Genomic DNA, 19,415 nt, shown 5'->3' with positions numbered 1-19,415 from the left:
TTAAAAAAAAAATGTGCATGGGTGTTTTGCCTGTGTATATGTCTGTACACAGGCCAGAAGAGGGTGCTGGATTTCCTAAGGCCAGAGTTATAGATGGTTGTGAGCCACATGTAGATGCTGGAAATTGAACCTGGGTCCTATGGAAGAGCAGCCAGTGCTCTTACCTGCTGAGTCGTCTCTCTAGTCCCTGGTAGTCTTTTGCTCAAGACAGCCAGGGCAGCAACAGAGAGTCCAAGCTGCCAGCTAAGGAGTCACATGTCCACCCTCCCCCGTCTTTGCTTATTTACAGGAACATAAACACCAAGAGAGTCTTCAATAATGGCATCGTTAATACAACCAAATAGTGGCTTTAACAGATTCTAAGAGTGCTTAACATCCGCCCAGAGTGCCAGGGAAAGGAAGGTCTCCTTCCTCTGTCTCTATGGTTGCTACAGGGAAGTAAAAACTGAGAAAAGTCCCTGAGTGTCTTCAACAAGGGAGCCCTTTCAAAACAGCAGTTTTAAAATAGGCAAGAGCCTTCTGTTCTCATACGACTTTCATAAGGGAAACTATTTTACCATGGAGATATATCAGACTCCAGCCACCTTCCTATCTCACCTTAGGGTAAGGAGTAGAGGAAAGAGCCCAAGAAGTACTGGGAAGGTCACAGCTCCAGGTGTACTAACACCGAATCACAAAGCTAAGCTATACCTGCGTCAGCAGTGGCCTGGGAATGTTGGGTCATGCTCAGTGATAAAGACGTTTGTGCCTGTGCTTTTATGTGTGGCTGGCTTTCCAGTTTCTGATTCCGTCTTCAGCTTCTTCCTAGGTAGCTGCAGTGTATTACTGACAGTCAGAAGAATATCGGTAGCAGCATGCAGGAGCATGGCTGTTTCTAATCAAAGAGTACATTGGACTGTCAGGGTATTTCTCCCGGCTATCTTGGAAGTCACTCTAGGTTCTCCAGAACCTGGGAGGGGTGAGGATGTAGAGGAAGTCAGAAGTTCGGGGGGGTCCTGGGGAGATCGGGGTGGAGGTGCTGCTGATGGTGAGTGGCCAAGAGGGAGATAAGGTTCTATTTTGGAGCTGTGGGGCTGTTCACATCAGCGGCACATTCCTAGAGATGAGCTTCAGTCAGGGGAGGCAGGGCTAAGGTTAGGAGATGGGAGGGCAGGAGTTGCTTTGGATGCCTAGGCTTGCAGAGACAATGCCCTGGAGAAAAGGGGCCATATATACAAAAGGTGTGGAAGAGAGACCAGCAAGAGGGATCTCTCTATTGCACACACACACACACACACACACACACACACACACACACACTCACACACACACATGCAGTACAGATGCAGGCAGCAGAGAGGCACCCTTGTGCAAAGCAAAGCCTCCCCTGTCTGTACACCACCTCCTCTTGCAGGGGCAGGCCCTGTGCCAGCAGCCTTTGAGGGGTGACACCCTTTGCTCCCAGAGAGCAAACTCTGGACGTACACTGCTCCCAGTGCAAACTCAGTGGACACAGTCTCCAAAGGCCCTTCAGCCTCTGTGTCTAGGTGGAGGTTATTTTCTCTATTCTTAACTAAGGCATTTGCAGAGCCTGATCTGTGTCAGGGTGGAGGGCCACCCTCACATTGCTCTCCTGAAGTCATGGTGATCTGTGTCAGGGTGGAGGGCTACCCTCACATTGCTCTCCTGAAGTCATGGTGAGCCAGGCGAGCCCTGGGAAGAACACTGTCCAGACCTGAGGCAAGATGTGGCCTTCTGGAAATGGTCACTTCTGGGCAGTGTCCCGAAGCCTATGGACACAGGCAGAGCAGGGCTTCTCCTGACAAAGAGTCTCTGCTTTCAGGTCCCTGAGCCTTCTCGGCCCTGGTGGTCACTTCCATGTGCCGGTTTTAGCAAAGAAGCTGCTGAGTCAGCCTGGTCATGCCCTCCTCTCCTCACACCTGACCAGCTTCCTCCCGCCTCCCTCTCTCCTTCTACCATGTGATGTCTGGCCACTCCCGTTTGCCTTCAACAAAAACTCTGGACAGTTAATTTGGCCAGAATTCCCGACTCTGGTTATTTTCCATCCACCGATGCTGCCTTTGGCTCCTTGACCACAGTCTGTCTGGGCTCAAGCCCCATCTTCATCCCCACTACAAAATCCATTGTTGTGGTTCCTACACCTATTATCATGGCCCAGAATAAAGTCTGTCTTATAACTGTGCTTTAACAGTTATCATTGAAAAAGGTTGGTTTGTTTGCTTGTGTTTGTTTGTTTGTTTGTTTGTTGAGACAGGGTTTTGCTCAATAGCCCAGGCTGTTCTCACACCAGTGGCAATCCTCCTGCCTTGGCTTCCCTGCTCAGCTTGACTACATTTTTCTTTAAGAGAAGGGGGACTAGGAGGAGAAGGTCTGAAGGGGTCTCTTGTCATGTGGCCGTGGCAGCAGACGCAGGAACTCACTGTGGACCACCGAAGCTCTTCCAATCTAGATGACCTGGCCAGAGCTGATCCACTGTCTCAGGCAGGGCCTGAGCTCTCTGATCTTGGTGTTCCATGCCTTCCATTCAGGGCTGGCATTGGATGACTGACTGTCCAGAGAGCCCTGGGTTCCTGTGGAGTTAGTGACCACCCAGCAATGGGATGGGAAGACTGTGACACTCTGTTCCTTACAGCATATGGTCAAAATGAAGTAAAGTCTCAAGTTTGTGTTGATCTTTTTTTTTTTTTTTTTTAAGATTTATTTATTTATTATATACACAGTGTTCTGTCTGTAAGTGTGCCTTCAGGCCAGAAGAGGGTATCAGCTCTCATTACAGATGGTTGTGAGCCACCATGTGATTGGTGGGAATTGAACGCAGGACCTCTGGAAGAGCAGTCACTGCTTTAACTGCTAAGCCATCTCTTAAGCTCCCGTGTTGACCTTTCTTAAACGTTGGTTAGTACTGCTGTTGGTCTCCACTGGGGTGTTGGCTAAGCTGATGGACCACTTATCTGCAGAACAGGCCTGGGCAGATTTTATTGGCTCAAAACAAGATGCTGGCCGGGCGGTGATGGCGCATGCCTGTAATCCCAGCACTCAGGAGGCAGAGGCAGGTGGATCTCTGTGAGTTCAAGTTCAGCCTGGTCTACAGAGTCAGTTCCAGGACACCCAGGGCTACACAGAGAAACCCTGTCTCGAAAAGCCAAAACCAAAACCAAAACCAAAATCAAAACAACAACAACAAAAAAAACCAAGATGCTGTAGGATGACTGGTCTCTGACTTCCTGAGCTTGTTCATGGCCATTTGACTGGAGGTAGGGGTCCATGGAAATCCTCTCCCCACATGTACAGCGCCAGATGAACAGCTAAGTATTGGTGAAATTATTAAGGCCACTCCACGTAGTTAAAAGGGAGGTTTATTTTGTGGGGTAACTTACAAATGAAGGGGTAGGTTGCAGGGTCTGGCAAAGGTATGGCGCAGTCCGGCGGTGTTCTCTGGAGAACTCTGCTCGGTCTACCTCCAGCGACCAAGAGAGCCACCTCCTCTTGCTCCTCAGTCTTCCGCTCCCTCCTCTGCCCCGCCTTGTGGGCGTGATCATTACTGAAGCCTCAATGGGGGTTGGAACTTCCAGGCCAATGCTGGGATGGCTATCCACTACATCTAAGGGCCAGGGCCCTGTCTGTGTATAACCTCTTACTCTGTTTCGTTTGACAGGGTCTCACTAGGTAGCCTTAGCTGACTTGGAACTTACACTGTAGACTAGATGCCTCAAACTCACAGAGATCCACCTGCCTCCGCCTCCGGAGCGCTGGGATAAAAGGTGTGCGCCCTGATGCCCAGCCCTATTTTTTTTTTTTTTTTCTTAGCATAGTGCCCTTTGGATTCCCAAACAACTGGGGGCAGAGCTTCCAGCTTGGGGTCAACCTGCCACAGGCTGTCTTACCTTCCTGCTTTGGAGCAGCAGCTTTGGTTCTTGGTAGGAGCAGCTCTCCACTAAACGGTGTTGTGCCAGCAAGCCTGGGTCGATGCTCGGACAGGGCTATGGCTGTGAGCTTCTGGTGTCTTCGTTTGTAGCCTCTGGGTATGTGAGAGTCACAGAAATTTCCAAGTGCAGGGAGTGGCCTCACCGTGGGATCTCTTCTGCTGGTTTATTTCTCAGAGATGTATCCCCAGACCTGGAAGCTCTCTGCTCTGCTCAGGGATTCCTCTGCTCAAATGTCAGTGCAGTGTGAACTGGCATCCCCAGGGGGAAAAGCCATACCTGGGTGACAGAGCCTACAACCCGATGGACTCATTTGGACTGTGATCTCGGAGAGCTGGAGCCAAATTATCTCAGGCTGTCTTTAGCCACTTGCTGTCCATCTCTGTATGTGACTTGACGTCCTTGTGACTATTTAGGTCAATCCTTTTGGAATGTGTTAACACCAGCTTTCACCAACTAAGAAAGCTGTCAGATATCTGAGGTGACAGGAGGGTCCTTTGTCTGTCTGCTAGGCAGAAACTACTCTCTGTGAGCAAAATTGCTGAAAGTGGAGTCTTTACTGTGCAGCCAGGGGTCCAGCCTGGCTTAGTCATTGTGGAGGAAGAGAGGGGGACGCGAGCCCTGAGGAGGTCTGTAGAGAAGAGAGCACCATAGCTCGCCACTGGGTGCTATTAGAGTGTGGGCCCATCTGCTTGACACGAGGAGACAAAGCCTCAGAGAGGGTGAGGTCATACATGTACCCGGTACGGGGAGGCTATTCCTGCTCCTTCACCCTGGCCAAAACTCCCTCTATATTGCCACACCCCTTCAGCTATTAGTCTAGAAGATTCCAGAAGTTTCACTGCACGTGGTGGTTTACTTCTTCTGTCTGCACAGCATCCCTAGATCCTCTGACCTCCTGTTGCAGTGAAATCAGGACGAGTTAGTGCCAAGTAGGACCCCAGCCTGTGGAGGTTGGTCTGGATTAGAGGACATGTGCATAGCCTATGGGGACAGCAGGCACCCATCCATCACTGTGAGACTCTGAGTGGCCCACGCCTGCTGGTGAAGCATGTGGGGTCAGAATATTTCTCATACCAGGGCAGGAGTCTAAGAGTCTGGCTCTCGCTGAATCAATGGTGTTAAGTCAGCTAAAGAAAGAATGTGTGGAGAGAGACTGGACAGAAGCTGAGACCCAGGAGCTCAGGGGGACTCAGCATAAGGTCAAAGGGCACACAAACATCAGAGTCCCAGCCTCCACTGAGTGAGCCTTTACTGGGGAGCAGCTTGTGCTGTGCACTCTAGTTAGCACTGTCCCCAGAGGGTCCCTCTGCCACCATGCCTTTCCCTGGCTTGTGAAGGCCCTGGAAGGGTGGATCACTGGGCCATGTTGATAACTCAGAACAAAATCTCCTGTCAATCCAGAAAAACCTTTCCACAAGAGTCGATAGAACAGCCGGGCGCTGGTGGTACACGCGCCTTTGATCCCAACACTCAGGAGGCAGAGGCAGGCGGATCTTTGTGAGTTCGAGGCCAGCCTGATCTCCAAAGTGAGTTCCAGGAAAGGTGCAAAGCTACACAGAGAAACCCTGTCTCGAAAAAACAAACAAACAAAAAAAGACAGAACAATCACAAAACACTCGGTAATTCTCATCTCTGACAGCACAGAAGAGATCAAAGACAGGCATCTCGCCCCTGTATGCAGCCAGGGATAACCTAGTCCAGCCACTTTATGGAGAGATACGGGAACCATATGTCACACACAGTGAATCCTGAGTATCCCGAAGGATTGGGCCATCTGGGTTTGCTAATTGCCTTTATCCAAAGGAAAAAAAAATGAACTCCTATCTTACAAGCACAGCCAGGCGCCTGCTGAAGTTAGGCCTTCCTGGGGAAGCTGGGGAGATAAGGGTGATGTCTCCCACAGTGCTGACATGTCAAGTGGGGCTCCCAGGTCATTAGGGAACAGCCCTGGGCTGTAACTCGGGAAAGAGGCTTGTTTAACTTTCAGACAGATTTATATAACTAGAGGTCAGGAAAGATCCAGGAGTTACTAGATTTCTAAGCAAATGCTCCAGCAGAATGGGGAACTCCTACCCCTTACGCCCTGGGGGATTAACTTGTTCTTATTTTGTTTATTTAAAAAACTTTAATATGTATTAGTGTGTGTGTGTGTGTGTGTGTGTGTGTGTGTGTGTGTGTGTTTTACTTGAATGTATGTCTGTGCACCACATGTGTGTCTGGTGCCTGCAGAGGCCAGAAGAGCATGTCAGATCTCCAGCAACTGGACTTACAGGTGGGTATGAGTCACCATGCAGGTGCTGGGAACAAACCAGGGTCCTCTGCAAGGGCAGCCGGTGCTCTTCATTACTGAGCCGTCTCGGAAGCCCCTACTTGTCTATTTATTTCTTGATGAGTTTTTTTGTTTGTTTTTCTTTTTCTTTTCCTTGAGACAGGGTCTCACCCTGTAGCCCTGGCTGGCCTGGAACCTGCTATATAGACCAGGCTGGCCCTGAACTCAGAGAGATTCGGTGCTGTGACTAAAGGCATGTACCACCACACCTGGCTATTTGTTTATTTGCTTTGTTTTGGTGTAGTTTTTGGTTTTTACACAGGGTTTCTCTGTGTAGCCCTGGCTGTCCAGAAACTCACTCTATAAACCAGGCTAGCCTCGAACTCAGAGATCCACCTGCCTCTGCCTCTCAGTGCTGGGATCAAAAGAATGCGCCACCACTGCCCAGCCTGTTCGTTTATTTTTAGCTGACACACAATAGTTCTTTGCATGTTTGGAGTGCCTTGTTATGTTTCTTTCTAGCTACATTTATATCCTAAAACTCAGTAACTACATCTGTCTCCTCAAACATTCATCTCTTTCCTTCTGTAAGGCATCCAATGTCTGCCCTTCCAGAAGGTCTGGTATTATTATCTGAGCCGCCTTCCCCAGGCCATGACATATTTCTCCTGCCAAGTGAACATAACAACAGTTCTTCCTCTATGCTCTCCACCACTGTTTCATGTTCAGCTTCCATGAGATCAACACTTAACTTTGTCTTATTTTTAACAAGAATCATCTTCTAGATGTCTCTGCTTCGACCCCTCAGAAATGATATTAGGGCATGGCTGCACAGCTGGGCCCTGCCCTGACGGCACAGAAGAGACCTACACCTCCCTTAGGGAACCACATTGTAGGGCAAAGAGGCTCCCACAGGCCTTTGTATCCAGCGGCTGCTGGGATGTTGGGCATAGGTGGTGGATGGGTGGGGTCCTCTAAAAGGAGGAGATGACTGGAGTCCTGCCAAGGAGATGGGGAAACTCTGATGCTGTTGTAGCAATAAGGGCAAGAATCTTGGGGTGTCCTATGTGGGGCTCTGGGGTAAGATGGGTGGGAAGTTCCAGAGGACCCAGAGCTCTGGAGCATCTGGAATGTTCACCTTGGGTAGGAATATGGTGTCTTCAGATCGAGGAGGCTTCTGTGGCTTCTAGAAGGCAGCCGGATCAGAAGAGGAGGATTTATATGTAGTCTTCTGATAAGGTCTCCCAAGGGAGCCTCAGGAAAAACTGGGGTGCAGGGTTGTAAGTGGTGGGAGTGTACAGAGCCTGTTCTCAAGCCACAGACCTGGGGCACAGAATGTGGGCTTCGAGGCCCTGCTGCACTGCTTGTGTCTGCTTTCCAGTAGAGGCTGCTACCTGGCCATGGTGTGGGACCCAGGAGTGTGTGTGTGTGTGTGTATGCACAATCTTGGGTGCCATTCTTCAGGAATGTCCACCTTGTTTTGTTTTTATCCGTTTGTTTTTTGGTTTTTCAAGACAGGGCTTCATTGTGTAGCCCTGGCTGTCCTGGATCTCACTCTGTAGACCAGGCTGACCTACGAATTCACAGAGATCCACCTGCCTCTGCCTCGAGAGTGCTGGGATTAAAGGCATGTGCCACCATGACAGACTTGCTTTTGGTTTTTGAGACAGTCTTTCACTTGGCCGGTTACTCACCGATTAGCCTAGCTTGGCTGGCCAGTAAGCTTTGGGAATCCACCTGCTTCTGACTGGGGTACAAGCATTCACTGGCACATTCAGCTTTTCCACCTAGGTTCTGGGGATTCTAAGGGCCTCATGAGCACACAGCAGCTGAGCTCTCTGTAGCCCATTAAGAGACACCCTCCCCCCCTCCCCACCCCCCCACCCTCCCACCCCCCCCACCCCCCCCCACCCCCGCCACCAAGTGCAAAGCACGACCTTGACTCAAATACAAAATAAAATGAACATCTGGCAAAGATTTATTTGCTCATTTACGAGGGAGCCAAGGAGATGTTACAACTACTTTGAAGGCAAACTCAGGGAGCACCACGTGTGTGGACAATCAGGAAAGCTGAGCTGAATCTGCTCAACAGATGAAAGGTTGGCTTCTCTCGCAGAGCACAGAGCGGAAGGGGAAATCACCTGCATTTCCGAGGCCTTCATTTTCATATCCGCAGATGAAAGCCGTGACCTGGCTGCTAGTTCTCATAACCTATGTAGTGTGAAATCCTCAAAGACAAGGGTAAGTGCAAAGACCCCATCCAATCTCTAGATCCTTTTTCTGAAAGAGGGTTCTGACATGCAGCCCAGGCTGGCATTGACCCATGATCCTTCTGCCTTCTGGATGCGGGGATAACAGTCATTCACCACCCGGGTCACACTTCCCTCTCTGCCCCCTCCCCCTCCCTCTCTGCCCCTCCCCCTCCCTCTCTGTCTCCCCTCTCTGTCTCCCCCCTCCCTCTCTGTCTCCCCTCCCTCTCTGTCTCCCCTCCCTCTCTGCCTCCCCTCCCTCTCTGTCTCCCCCTCCCTCTCTGTCCCCCCCCTCTCCTCCTCTGTCTCCCCTCCCTCTCTGTCTCCCCTCCCTCTCTGTCTCCCCCTCCCTCTCTGTCCCCCCCCTCTCCTCCTCTGTCCCCCCTCTCCTCCTCTGTCTCCCCTCCCTCTCTGTCTCCCCCTCCCTCTCTGTCCCCCCCCTCTCCTCCTCTGTCTCCCCTCCCTCTCTGTCTCCCCCTCCCTCTCTGTCCCCCCTCTCCTCCTCTGTCTCCCCTCCCTCTCTGTCTCCCCCTCCCTCTCTGTCTCCCCTCCCTCTCTGTCTCCCCTCCCCCTCCCTCTCTGTCTCCCCTCCCTCTCTGTCTCCCCCTCCCTCTCTGTCTCCCCTCTCCTCCTCTGTCTCCCCTCCCTCTCTGCCTCCCCTGTCTCCTCTCCTCTTCTCCTGTTCTTTTGCATCTCCTCCCAGCTCCAAGCTGAGAGCTCTTGCAGCAGCAGGCTTGAACAGAGGCTGCTCCGTTCTTGTTTGGCTGAGCAAATTCACTAGTTTTCTGTCTCTCCCTTAGTTACTTGGTGGGTGGGTGGGGGCAGGGATCACCTGCTTCTGCACCCTGGGATTCTGGCAGAGAAGGGAGAGATGGGGGACACTAACAATTCTGTAGGGGCAGTCCTCTCCCTGCGCTCCAGTTGTATGACCCAGTGACGAAACCCTTGATATGAGGGCCCCATGAGGCAGGAGGCCAGTTTCTAGCATCTGCCTGTGATCTGGCTCTGCCTCCAGTGTCATGTCCCAGTCTCCCTGAACTTCCAGTACGATTGTGATCCACCCTCCCCTCCAGTGTCATGTCCCATCATGTCCCTGTCTTCTTGAACTTCCAGTAGGATTGTGATACCCCTCCCCCTCCTCTCCCCCACTTTTCCCTCCCTCTCTTTCCCTAGGGGAGGGGTGCTTACTGGGAACGGAATACAGAGCATGCAACATGCTAGGCAAGGCATCCAGCACTGAGCCGTCCCTCTAGTTCTGGCTGTGTGTGTGTTTTTTTTTAAAAGATTTATTTATTTGTTTGTTTGTTTATTTATTTATTATGCATACAGCGTTCTGTTTGTATGTATGTCTGCACGCCAGAAGAGGGCATCAGATCTCATTATAGATGGTTGTGAGCCACCATGTGGTTGCTAGGAATTAAACTCAGGACCTCTGGAAGAGCAGTCAGTGCTCTTAACCTCTGAGCCATCTCTCCAGCCCCTGGCTGTGTTTTTAAATAGTTCTTCTGTGCTTTCCCCACAGGACCCACATAGCCAGCATATCAAGAGAGAAGGGCAGTGGGCCTGTGTGGAGAGCAGGGAGGCTATGTGGTTGAGGGTCCCTGGGGCTGCGCCCGTTAGTGGAGCTGTTGGGTAGAAAGTCTGCTGAATGTCCAACAAGAGAATTCGTCTTGACCCCGACCTCAAGAGCTGGGCTTGTGGCTCATTCCTGGGCCTCATGGAGGTTGTGTGCATCCCATTTCCTCTCATGGGGTTCAGCAGTGGGCAAAATAATGGTTCCTATTTCACTCGGTAGTGTGGGGTGAATCAAGGTGGGACCTCATGGGGTCCCATGTCCCCTGCCTGGTCCATCCCCATCCTGTACATCATAGTCAAGCCAACGCCTCTGTTCTAGTTCAGCCACAGAGTTTATTGAGGTGACCCCAGCTTGCCTCTACTCCTCTTTCTCATCGCCATGGGTGATGATGTAGCAGAGGGACTTGTAGTCGATGTTGCCTGCCAGGTCCATTGGTGTCAGGGCAAACAGCTGCTCCACCTGCAGGAGGTACCACACAGAGTATGGCCTACTGATGCCTGTCCCAAGAGCTGCGCTTGGGGACTCGGCCTTTCAACCCCAAGTGCAGTCAAATGTTTTTGTTGGTGGACAGACTAGAAAGTGGGCCTACATGGGGGAGGGGTCAAAGGCTCACCTGACCACAAAGACAATCCCACCCTCTTCTGAGTCTGCGTTCTCCCCTCTGGGTCTTAATAGAAATGGGCTGTCTTCTGGGAAGATCCTGCTACCTTTCAGCTTGCACCACACAGGATCTGGGTTCTGAGCCCTGTGGGCGGTGTGAGGCCTTCCCAGAGCTAGAGTGGCAATACCAGGTACAGGTGTTGGGGGGAGGGGCAGGGGGGAAGTTGGGGAAGGACAGGGGGAGCGGCAGCGTGTCTCACCTCAGCAGGAGAGAACTTGTCTGCCTGGGTCAGGAGAAGCTGCTTGAACCTGAGGACAGAGAAGGCTTGAGCTGAGAGAAACAGTGGTGAGGACCCAGGGAAGGACTGGTCACTTGCCAAAGTATAGTGAAGGCCGGAGACACACAGAGGAGGACCCACTCACCACCCTCTTGGTTCCCCTGTGGTGCCCACCCCAGGGGATGGAAGAACCTCACTCACTCGTCCTTGTTCACCACCCCCTGGACGCTGGGGTCAAACATTCGGAAAGCGCTCAGGATGGCTTCCTCAGGGTCCGTCCCTGGGGGCGGAGGCAGCCAGGTGAGCCGTCACTGCCCGGCCTCTAGGCCCCACCCAAGGAGAACTTACAGGGAGCTGGGATCTTTCCTGGAGGGCGATTGATGGTGGAGGGGACAGAGAGCGGTGGGCTGAGGGGCTAAGGCCGAATCAAATGATTTAAGATAAGGTAGGGTAGATGAGAGGGTTCGGGAGAAGTGTGTGTATGTGGGGGGTGGGGGTTGACCCCACAGAATGTTTCTCGAGGAATCAAAAGGGTTGGCTGGCCTGGCTAGGAAATCAGAATTGGGATTTGGAAGTGGATGTTTTTCTGAGCCCAAGTCAGCCCAGGATGCTCCACATCCTCTGGGTCGACCATGGCCAGGCAGGGTCCACAAGTTTCAGGTGAGTTCAAGTGAACCTTACATGGGGCTCAGGGGGGCAGGTTTTGCTTCATGGCTAAGGAGGCAGACAGGATACAGACTCACCATTGAGTTTCTCCCCAAAGAGTGTGAGGAAGACAGTGAAGTTGATGGGGCCCTTCCCTTCCTGCAGCATGGCATCCAGCTCCTCCTCTGGGACACTTACCCGCCCTATGAGGGTAGGACAGGAGGTGACCCAGGCTGCCCTGCCTGCTTTCTGGGCAGCTCCAGCTGTGGGGCTGCTGGGGCATGGGGATGTGTGACTGGACTGAGGGACATGTAAGGAGGCTACGTATGAGATACAAGGCAGGGCACTGTCCTCTCTGTGAGCAGGCTGCCGACGAGGAGAATGAGATCAGCCCCTGGAGGTGAGCCCGTGGTTCCACTCACCGAGCTGGGAATAGGTCTCTTTCAGGTCTGATTTGCAGATGATGCCGTCGCGATTCTGGTCAATGCAGCTGAATGCCTGTGAGGAGAGCCTTCAGGAGGGAGCTACTACCCCCTCTCTTCCAGGGGAGGCAGGAGGTGAGGGAGATTGGAGGGAGGACCCCTGACCCCCCCCCCCCCCAGGAAGAAAGGTGTGGAAGGGGTGTGAAGTGGGCGCCCCTGGGTGAGAGGCTGTTGGAGACACACGGTACTCACTTCCTTGAATTCCTGAATCTGGGCTTGTTCGAACATTGAGAAGACATTGGAAGAGCCACGTTGAGCCTGCTTGGTGGCCGCAGCCTTGCCCCGGGTCCCAGCCTTCCTGCTGGCCTGTAATACCGATAGTGAGAGGGGTCCCCTCTCCAGTCTCCAAAGTTCCCTCTCCCGACCACTCACCACTCGTAGCCTCAGGGCACAATCAGGAGCACCGGGGTGAGGGACCTTTCTCCACCCCTAGAGATCACTTCCCCGAGCCCAGCATGGGCACAGAAGTCCCTGGCTCTGCCCTTCTGCAGAGCAGAGACTGGCACCTGGGTGTGACTAGTCTCCTGTCCCCGCCCAGCACTCACCATGATCTGCAGTGGTCTGGCTGTGTGATCTTGTCACAGGCTCTTTATGTCTCAGCCTTATCACACCCAGAGGCCCAAATAAGGAGAGGAATGGATGATGGGGCTAAACTTGGAAGCCCCCACTGGGGGAGGAAGACAAGGTCCCCCGAGGAGATCCCACTTACACTCCTGGTGACCTTCAAGCTCCCAAGTGTAACATCCTAGGATCCATCAGCTCTTGTGGCCAGGTTCCATTGCTTGCCCTGGGCAGAGAGGATCAAAACTATTATCGTTCCCGGTCATGTTGTAGGGTCTCTGTGACCCCTCATCTACCATCCCTCCTGCAAGTCCAGGTTAACACCATCATCCTTTTCTTTGGACTTAGGAAGCAGTGCATGTTTCCGAGCATGGTCTCTTGGCCTGGATCCTCTGGCTCGGATGAAAACCCTGAGCTCGCTCTGGCCTGCTGTTGATAACAGACAGATAGCAGTTCTGAGCAGGCTGTGAGCCCCACAGAACCAGTTGCTTGATTAGGGGTAACTCAGGAGTGAGGTGGCAGGTCCACAGCTGCTCTCCTCACATTCAGACCCATGCTGTCACACCTGCCCTGCCGAGACACTAGTACCCGCCCTATTTGGAGTCTGGCTGTTCACAGGCTCCATTTCAACTCCATTTTCTACCCCCTCAGAAAACTCTCTCTGACATTTCCCAACTGAGAGCTGTAGCCTACACATCTGGAATCCAGAAGACCTGGCACATGGTGGGACTGTGTGATGCTGTTTTGCGGGAAGTTTTGGAGCATAGTGTCTCCTGGGGTTCCCATGAAAAGTGGCTCACAGATCCCATCTAGTGGTTCTGAATTTCAGACCAAGGGGCTCCCATTCCAAGCAGTAACACTGTCGACTTCTTGAGAACCCTAGTGTGGCAGAGGAGGTAGAGAAGCTGGGCAAGCTTGGGGCAGGATGAGTAGGTCTCTGGCTGGGTTCAGTGTTCATCCTCACTGAAACTTAGCTATGGGGTTGGGGGGAATGCAGGCACTCCCCATTAGCCCAAGTCTCACCCATCCTCCTTCAGTTTGCGGTAGGGTTAGCTGTGTAGCCAGGGCTAGCCTGGATTCCAAGCTTGTTCTAGCACACATGGCTCCAAGGCCTCCTTTTGTATGAGTGTTTTATAACACCCCCTTACCATCTGAAAATAAAGTTCATTCATTCAAATTGGATGTGTAAAGAGACTTTAAAAGGTCAGTACAATGCCTCGATTCCAGATTTCCCTAGAAATGAAAAGATGGAAAAAAAAGATGAAGATCTGTATTAAGTCTGTTCAAATTTGAGCCGTTTACTCTGATCATGACATAAAGCAAATGTTTGTGTCAATTCAAGAAAGTGAAGATCAGAAGCAATTCTACATGAGAATTACTAGAAGACAATAAGGAAAATGTGACTTTCCCCAAAATCACCAATTTGGTGGCTTTTTTATTTGTTTGTTTTTCTGAATGAAACAGAACAGTTGCCTTTGACCTGCTGGGTAGTTCCATTGAGAAATAAATGTGCATTAAAATCACGCAGGTCTGTGTTTACCTGCAGGTGTGTTTATGCTGTATAAAAAGGCATTAAGCCCTGTAGTGACTTCACCTACCAGAGTTCTCTGGAGGGACCTTAGAAACTGTGTGACATCACACAGCCCTGGCTCTTACTCACTGCTGCTTCCTCCATGGTTCTGAGGAGAGACAGACAGCCGCTGAGACAAACCTACAGCTGAATCAGCCCCCACTCCCAACCAGAGCAGCATCAGGCCTGGCCTTCCTGCTCTCTATCTTTGACATGTTGTAGGGGCAACCAGGGGCCTGGGCCCATCAGAGGGCTAATTCAGTGCCTGGAGTGTCCCATGTCACCTCATCCCCATTTCTACAGCCTACCTCTCACACTCCCCCGGGCACAGTGTCTGGAAGGCACAGCAAATTCCAAGACACAACCAAGTTTAGGGAGTACCTATGTATACCAGTGATGTTCCTTTGTATGGCCTTATGCACAGAGGTCAAAGAACAAACGACAGGCCACATTTAAGTATTTTAAAATATTTAATTAAAAACTCCCCCACAGTCCCAGGTTGCTATGGAGAGGGTGGCATGGTATTTGGGGAGGGTGAGGGAGAGAGGGGCCTGGGTAGTCTCTTGGAGGGATACTGAGGGTGGCTTGCTTTTCCTCCTGGGTCAGGAGGAGTGGTGAAGACCCCATCCTGCTCGGAGGAGGAGGAGCTCCTGATAGTGCAGAGGGAGGCTTCCCCTTGCTGGCCCCCTTAGGACAGGAACTCCGGGGCTCTATCCTCTGGCAGCTCCTAGGAGGGTTCATCCCAGAACCGTAGGTCACTCGGGTAGAGGTATATGAAGGAAACAATCTCTTTGGGGTGTTTGTGGCCTGGAAAGTCCCCTCCATGCAGCTGCACAGTAAGTTTCCCATAGCTCCCCAGCCTCTTGGGTCACAGGCAAGAAAACAGCCAGCCTTGGGTGAGCAGCAGCCCTTGCTCTCCGGGGAGCCCAGGTCTGGTCTGACCAAGCTGCTGCAGCTATCTCCCGACAACGCAGGGTGTGTTCTCAGGGAAGCCAGACCATTGCAAGGTCCAGAGGCACTCGCCTGGGAGACCAGGGAGGCCAGGCCCACAGCTGTGAGAGGCAAGAAGTGTGAAAATGCAAGTCCTGAGTGTGCAACGCCTTTCTCTGTAGTTGATTGTAACAAGAAAGGCTTTGGTGCCTCTGATCCTCTTCCTCTTCCCAGCCCCGTGCCCCAGGTTGAGAGTCCTCGGGCTGTCCCATATGACTGACTCTGCAGAAAGGCCTGCTCGGCTTGCAGAGGCCTCTCCCCATTTTCCAGGGGTAGCAGCAGAATAGATCTCCTGCCCTGGTGGGCTGGGAGCATCTGTAGGGTGTAGAGTCCCCATGGAGCTCAGGTCCCTGTCCTTGTGGCCTGGATTTCACTGGCCCAGCATGCAGGCCTTCTTGCAGGCCACCGCGGAGACCAGGGCTGCTCCCCGGCCGCTGCCCTCCTCCGATTCGATGAAGGTGATTTCGCAGTTGGGTGTCAGCCTGCGCACACTGGCGTGGAACCGCTCCTTGAAGCTGAACAAGAGGAAAATAGGGCTGTCACTTCTCCCACACTTTAGACCTCACCCTTGCCACCCATCCGTTTACCGTGGGCTCTCCGGCATCCAGGCCTAAGGGGAGCCTGGCAGGAAGGCTCACAGATGCCTGGACCCGAGGGCCGCGCGCCCTTTTGGGCCTCCATTTAGTAGGGAGAGATTGGACGCGGCAGCTAAGGTGAAAACTGACCTAGGGTGCAGCTTGTACACGGAGCCATCCACGCCCACCGTGATGCGCATCACATCTTCACTACGGCTTTCGCGCATGCGATTTATGACCCCCGCGAGTCCCGCTGAGCACATGTGGGCGGCGCGCGTGGACACGCTCTCACAGGCACGGCGCACAATGTCGCAGTCGGTGACCGAGGGCCGAAGCCCCAGAGTGCTCAGGATGTTGTGGATCTGCTTGCGGTCGCCTGAGTCGCTGCGGGCAGGATGGAGAAGGGAAGTCACTGAAGGTCCCGGAGGAAAGGGACCCGCAGTTGCTTGGTCAGCACTGCATTCTGTCTATAGTGAGGGTGACCGTGCCACAGGGCTGTGGCACGGATGGAGTGGAGGCAGTGGCTCTAGGTAGCGGGGTGTGAGTCAGCGGACAGGTCTCAGCTTGACCAGGGATCAGAGGCCACGGAGTGGTGGGGTGGGGGGTGGGCCTGGCTCCACGTCTCCTTGTGCCCCTGACCTTGTGCCTCTGCTTCCCTTAGAACCCTGGTCCATTCCTCTGTGTCCCTGAGGCCACCTCTGTCCCCAACCCATTCCCCCTCCTCCCGGACCCCGCCCCTGGTCCTGTCCCCTCCAGGCACCTCTCCACCTGCGACACAAAACGGGTCTCGAAGGCGCCACGAGTGCGCAGCTGCTCCGAGGCTTCTCCGTGGAACAGAAGATTCTCGTCCACCAGCTTGAGCAATACAAGTCGTACCAGCTCGCCCATGTACTTTCCACCAATGAGCTTCTCGTACCTGGGTACAGAACAGTCGGTGATGCCAGCTGGCCCTCGGGAAAGCCCCACCGGTCCCATTCCGATTAGGAGGTGACCACACCGGGGACTGTGATTCCTTTCTCATTTCCACACCCAAGCCATTATCCAAGGCCCTTGCCCTCCTGCCCTGCCCCCACATTTGTAAACAGAGGCTTCAGAGGTCCTACAAACATGCACATTTTTAACCCTGCTGCTCGCCTGGTATATGAGAGGGACATAGAGTTGAGGAGCCTCTGTGGTCCTTTGGAATCTTACTGGTGGCAGGCAGGCCTTGTGTGAGCACACAGCCTGGGACTTTAGTTCTTCCACAGGATGCTATCCTTATTGGCTCACAGGGTTGGTGCCAGGCAGGGCACATGGCAGCCTGGTATATTTTTGCCTAATCTGTGAGCCTCCATATTTTCATCTTGAAATCCAACAGGATATTAATGACCTAACAGAGGCCTGTGAGGGTCTGAGATGAAACTCATTAAGCAGTTAACATGAGAATGGTGTCATGTAGGTGGCTAGCCTGTAATAGGCACAACTCATCTTATTTATTATTTATTTATTTATTTTGTTTGTTTCGAGACAGGGTTTCTCTGTATAGTTTTGGTGCCTTTCCTGGAACTTGCTTTGTAGACCAGGCTGGCCTCAAACTCACAGAGATCCGCCTGACTCTGCCTCCCGAGTGCTGGGATTAAAGGCATGTGCCATCACAGCCTGGCTCGTCTTATTTATTTATTTACTTTCTTTTGAGACTAGATCTCACTATGTAGCCCTGGCTGGCCTGGAACACAAAGATCCGTCTGCCTCTGCCTCCCAAGTGCTGAGATCAAAGGAGTGCATCACATCACATGGCAAAGCCGTGATTCAAGACAAGCTCTGTGCAGCTGGTTCCCAAGATGTGTTCAGCCAACGTACAACATCCCCCAAATGCTAATATTCATTTTGTGGGACTGGCATACGTATGTACTTTGGGGGATTCTGGCTTAAACCAGATAAACCTAGCGGGTCTTTCAGCGCTGTCTCTGGCGGGAGGCTCCCTAGAAGGGTAGAGAGGTGGGACTTTATACTAACCATGAACCTCCACACCTCACAGGAGCAGATTGTGACTGAGCTGAAGAAAAGAGCCAGCTCACAGAGAGACCACCAATTTGCTTCTCCTCAGAGCTCTTACAAACCAGCTGTTATGCGCTGTGAACCAGCTGTGGTGTGCCAGGCAAGAGCAGCCCCAGGGGTGGGCTAGGAGGGCGGAGCATCCTTACAGTTGCTGACCGGGGTTCGCTGAGCTCTCGTCCACCATTCGGTCGTACTCCAGCAGGAACTCATCCAGCTCGCCTGAGTCCCCAAAGGCACCCCACTCAGTGTTGACACACATGCGTCCCTCATCCCCTTCTACCAGCTCCACGTTCTGCATCTCCTCCATGTAGCAGGCGTTGCAGCCAGTGCCTACAGGGATGGGACACATAAAGCTATAAGAATGGGGGTGGGAGCTGGAAGGCTGGAGCAGCTGTGTAAGGCAGGGTAGATGGGTCAGTCTGGGGACCGTCCTCTAACAAGGGTGGCATCCCCACTCTTTACCTGGGTCGTCAGGGGAATGGAGAAAAACAAGGTGTGCCAATGTGGTTTGACAACTGGAAATGGATTTGAGGTGCCATTTTATTATTTATTTATTTATTCATTTATTTATTTATGTATTTATTTATTTAAAAAATCTCTTATGTATATATATATATATATAAGTGTTTTGTCTATATGTATGTTTGTGCACCACGTGCCTGCCTGGTGCCCATAGAAGCCAGAGGAGGGTATAGATCCCCTGGAACTAGAGTTACAGACAGTTGTGAGCCATCATGTGGGTGCTGGGAATTGAACCCAGGTCCTCTGGAAGAGCAGCCAGTGCTCTTAACTGCTCAGCCATCTCCCCAGCCCCTTGTTGTCTAGGACTTTGTAGGTACATCTTTAAGTCTCTCTCCTCAGCCCTTTTAGGGGACTCTCAATATAAGTAAGGTATAGTGTAGGCCCTTGGAAGAGTCCAGAGGCCACGGCAGGCAGGACCTGCCTGCTGTACTTTGTCACATGCCCTGCCTCGTGCAGAGTGAAAATGTGGATTCTTGAGGAGCATGACTGTATAGACTGTTCACCTCTCAATCTGGCAAGGAAGTCCTCACTAAAGGAGTCTGGGGCCAGTGACATTCTGACTTCTAGAAATCCAGATTTTGATGTGAATTCTCCCAGTGTTTTCCATCTTGGTAATTATCGTGACTATGCTGTTGAATACTGAGCAGACACCACATCTGTTTGTGGGTAGATACGAGCGATGGGCCACCAGAAGGTACTCATCACTTTTGGATCACACCACAGGAGGCGGTGTGCCCCGGCAGAGTTGGTGCAGCTTGGCCTGGGTTAAGTGAGGTATCTTGGGAACCCCAGGAGGAATTATGGAGCGCACAGCTGGGGGGTATAGAGGGAGGCACAGCCAGACACATCTGGAGAGAGAACTTTTCACTAGAAAGGCAAGATAGGAACTGAAAACAGTAAAGAGAAGGGGGATGCAGTGGGGCCAGGCTAGGGCAGGGGTTCTCAACCTGGGGTCGCAACAGGAGTCACCTAAGACCGTTGGAAATATCACATTGCCGTCCACAACAGCAGCAAAAGTATAGTTACAAAGTAGCAACGAAAATAATGTTATGGTTGGGGGTCACCACAACATGAACTATATTAAAGAGTCACAGCATTAGGAAGGTGGAGAACCACTGGGCTAGAGTGTAAAAAT

The 19,415-nt window shown here is 52.2% G+C and overlaps 2 protein-coding genes across 2 annotated transcripts in view; both read right to left on the bottom strand.

Moving 5' to 3' along the window:
* Nucleotides 1–10,332: 10,332 nt before the first annotated feature.
* On the bottom strand, nt 10,333–12,325 carry Myl7 (myosin light chain 7). The gene is made up of 6 exons (XM_036201593.1): nt 12,218–12,325; nt 11,966–12,041; nt 11,642–11,746; nt 11,100–11,178; nt 10,881–10,929; nt 10,333–10,479 (listed from the first exon to the last, which is right to left on the bottom strand). Exons 1-6 carry the CDS (start codon nt 12,251–12,253, stop codon nt 10,378–10,380), a joined length of 447 nt encoding a protein of 148 aa, XP_036057486.1. The 5' UTR covers nt 12,254–12,325; the 3' UTR covers nt 10,333–10,377.
* A 2,282-nt stretch (nt 12,326–14,607) lies between these two features.
* The window catches only part of Gck (glucokinase), a 40,366-nt gene continuing 35,558 nt past the window's right edge, over nt 14,608–19,415 (bottom strand). The window contains exons 7-10 of the mRNA XM_036201141.1: nt 17,905–18,088; nt 16,482–16,637; nt 15,872–16,105; nt 14,608–15,661 (exon numbers count right to left, since the gene is read on the bottom strand). Coding sequence (XP_036057034.1) covers nt 15,517–15,661; nt 15,872–16,105; nt 16,482–16,637; nt 17,905–18,088 — 719 coding nt within the window. The 3' untranslated portion in view covers nt 14,608–15,516. The remainder of the gene's footprint in view (nt 15,662–15,871; nt 16,106–16,481; nt 16,638–17,904; nt 18,089–19,415) is intronic.

Source organism: Onychomys torridus, chromosome 10, assembly GCF_903995425.1.
Source record: "Onychomys torridus chromosome 10, mOncTor1.1, whole genome shotgun sequence".
NCBI lineage: Eukaryota > Metazoa > Chordata > Mammalia > Rodentia > Cricetidae > Onychomys > Onychomys torridus.
This window is presented reverse-complemented; position numbering and strand designations above follow the sequence as displayed.

Excerpts from the sequence above, each read along its gene's own strand:
- Myl7 (XM_036201593.1), bottom strand. The coding sequence starts at position 12,253 with ATGTTCGAACAAGCCCAGATTCAGGAATTCAAGGAA. Across the intron at positions 11,179-11,641 it reads CTTTGGGGAGAAACTCAATG|GGACGGACCCTGAGGAAGCC; the intron begins GTGAGTCTGTAT and ends CTCCGCCCCCAG. Across the intron at positions 10,480-10,880 it reads ACAAGTTCTCTCCTGCTGAG|GTGGAGCAGCTGTTTGCCCT; the intron begins GTGAGACACGCT and ends TACCTCCTGCAG.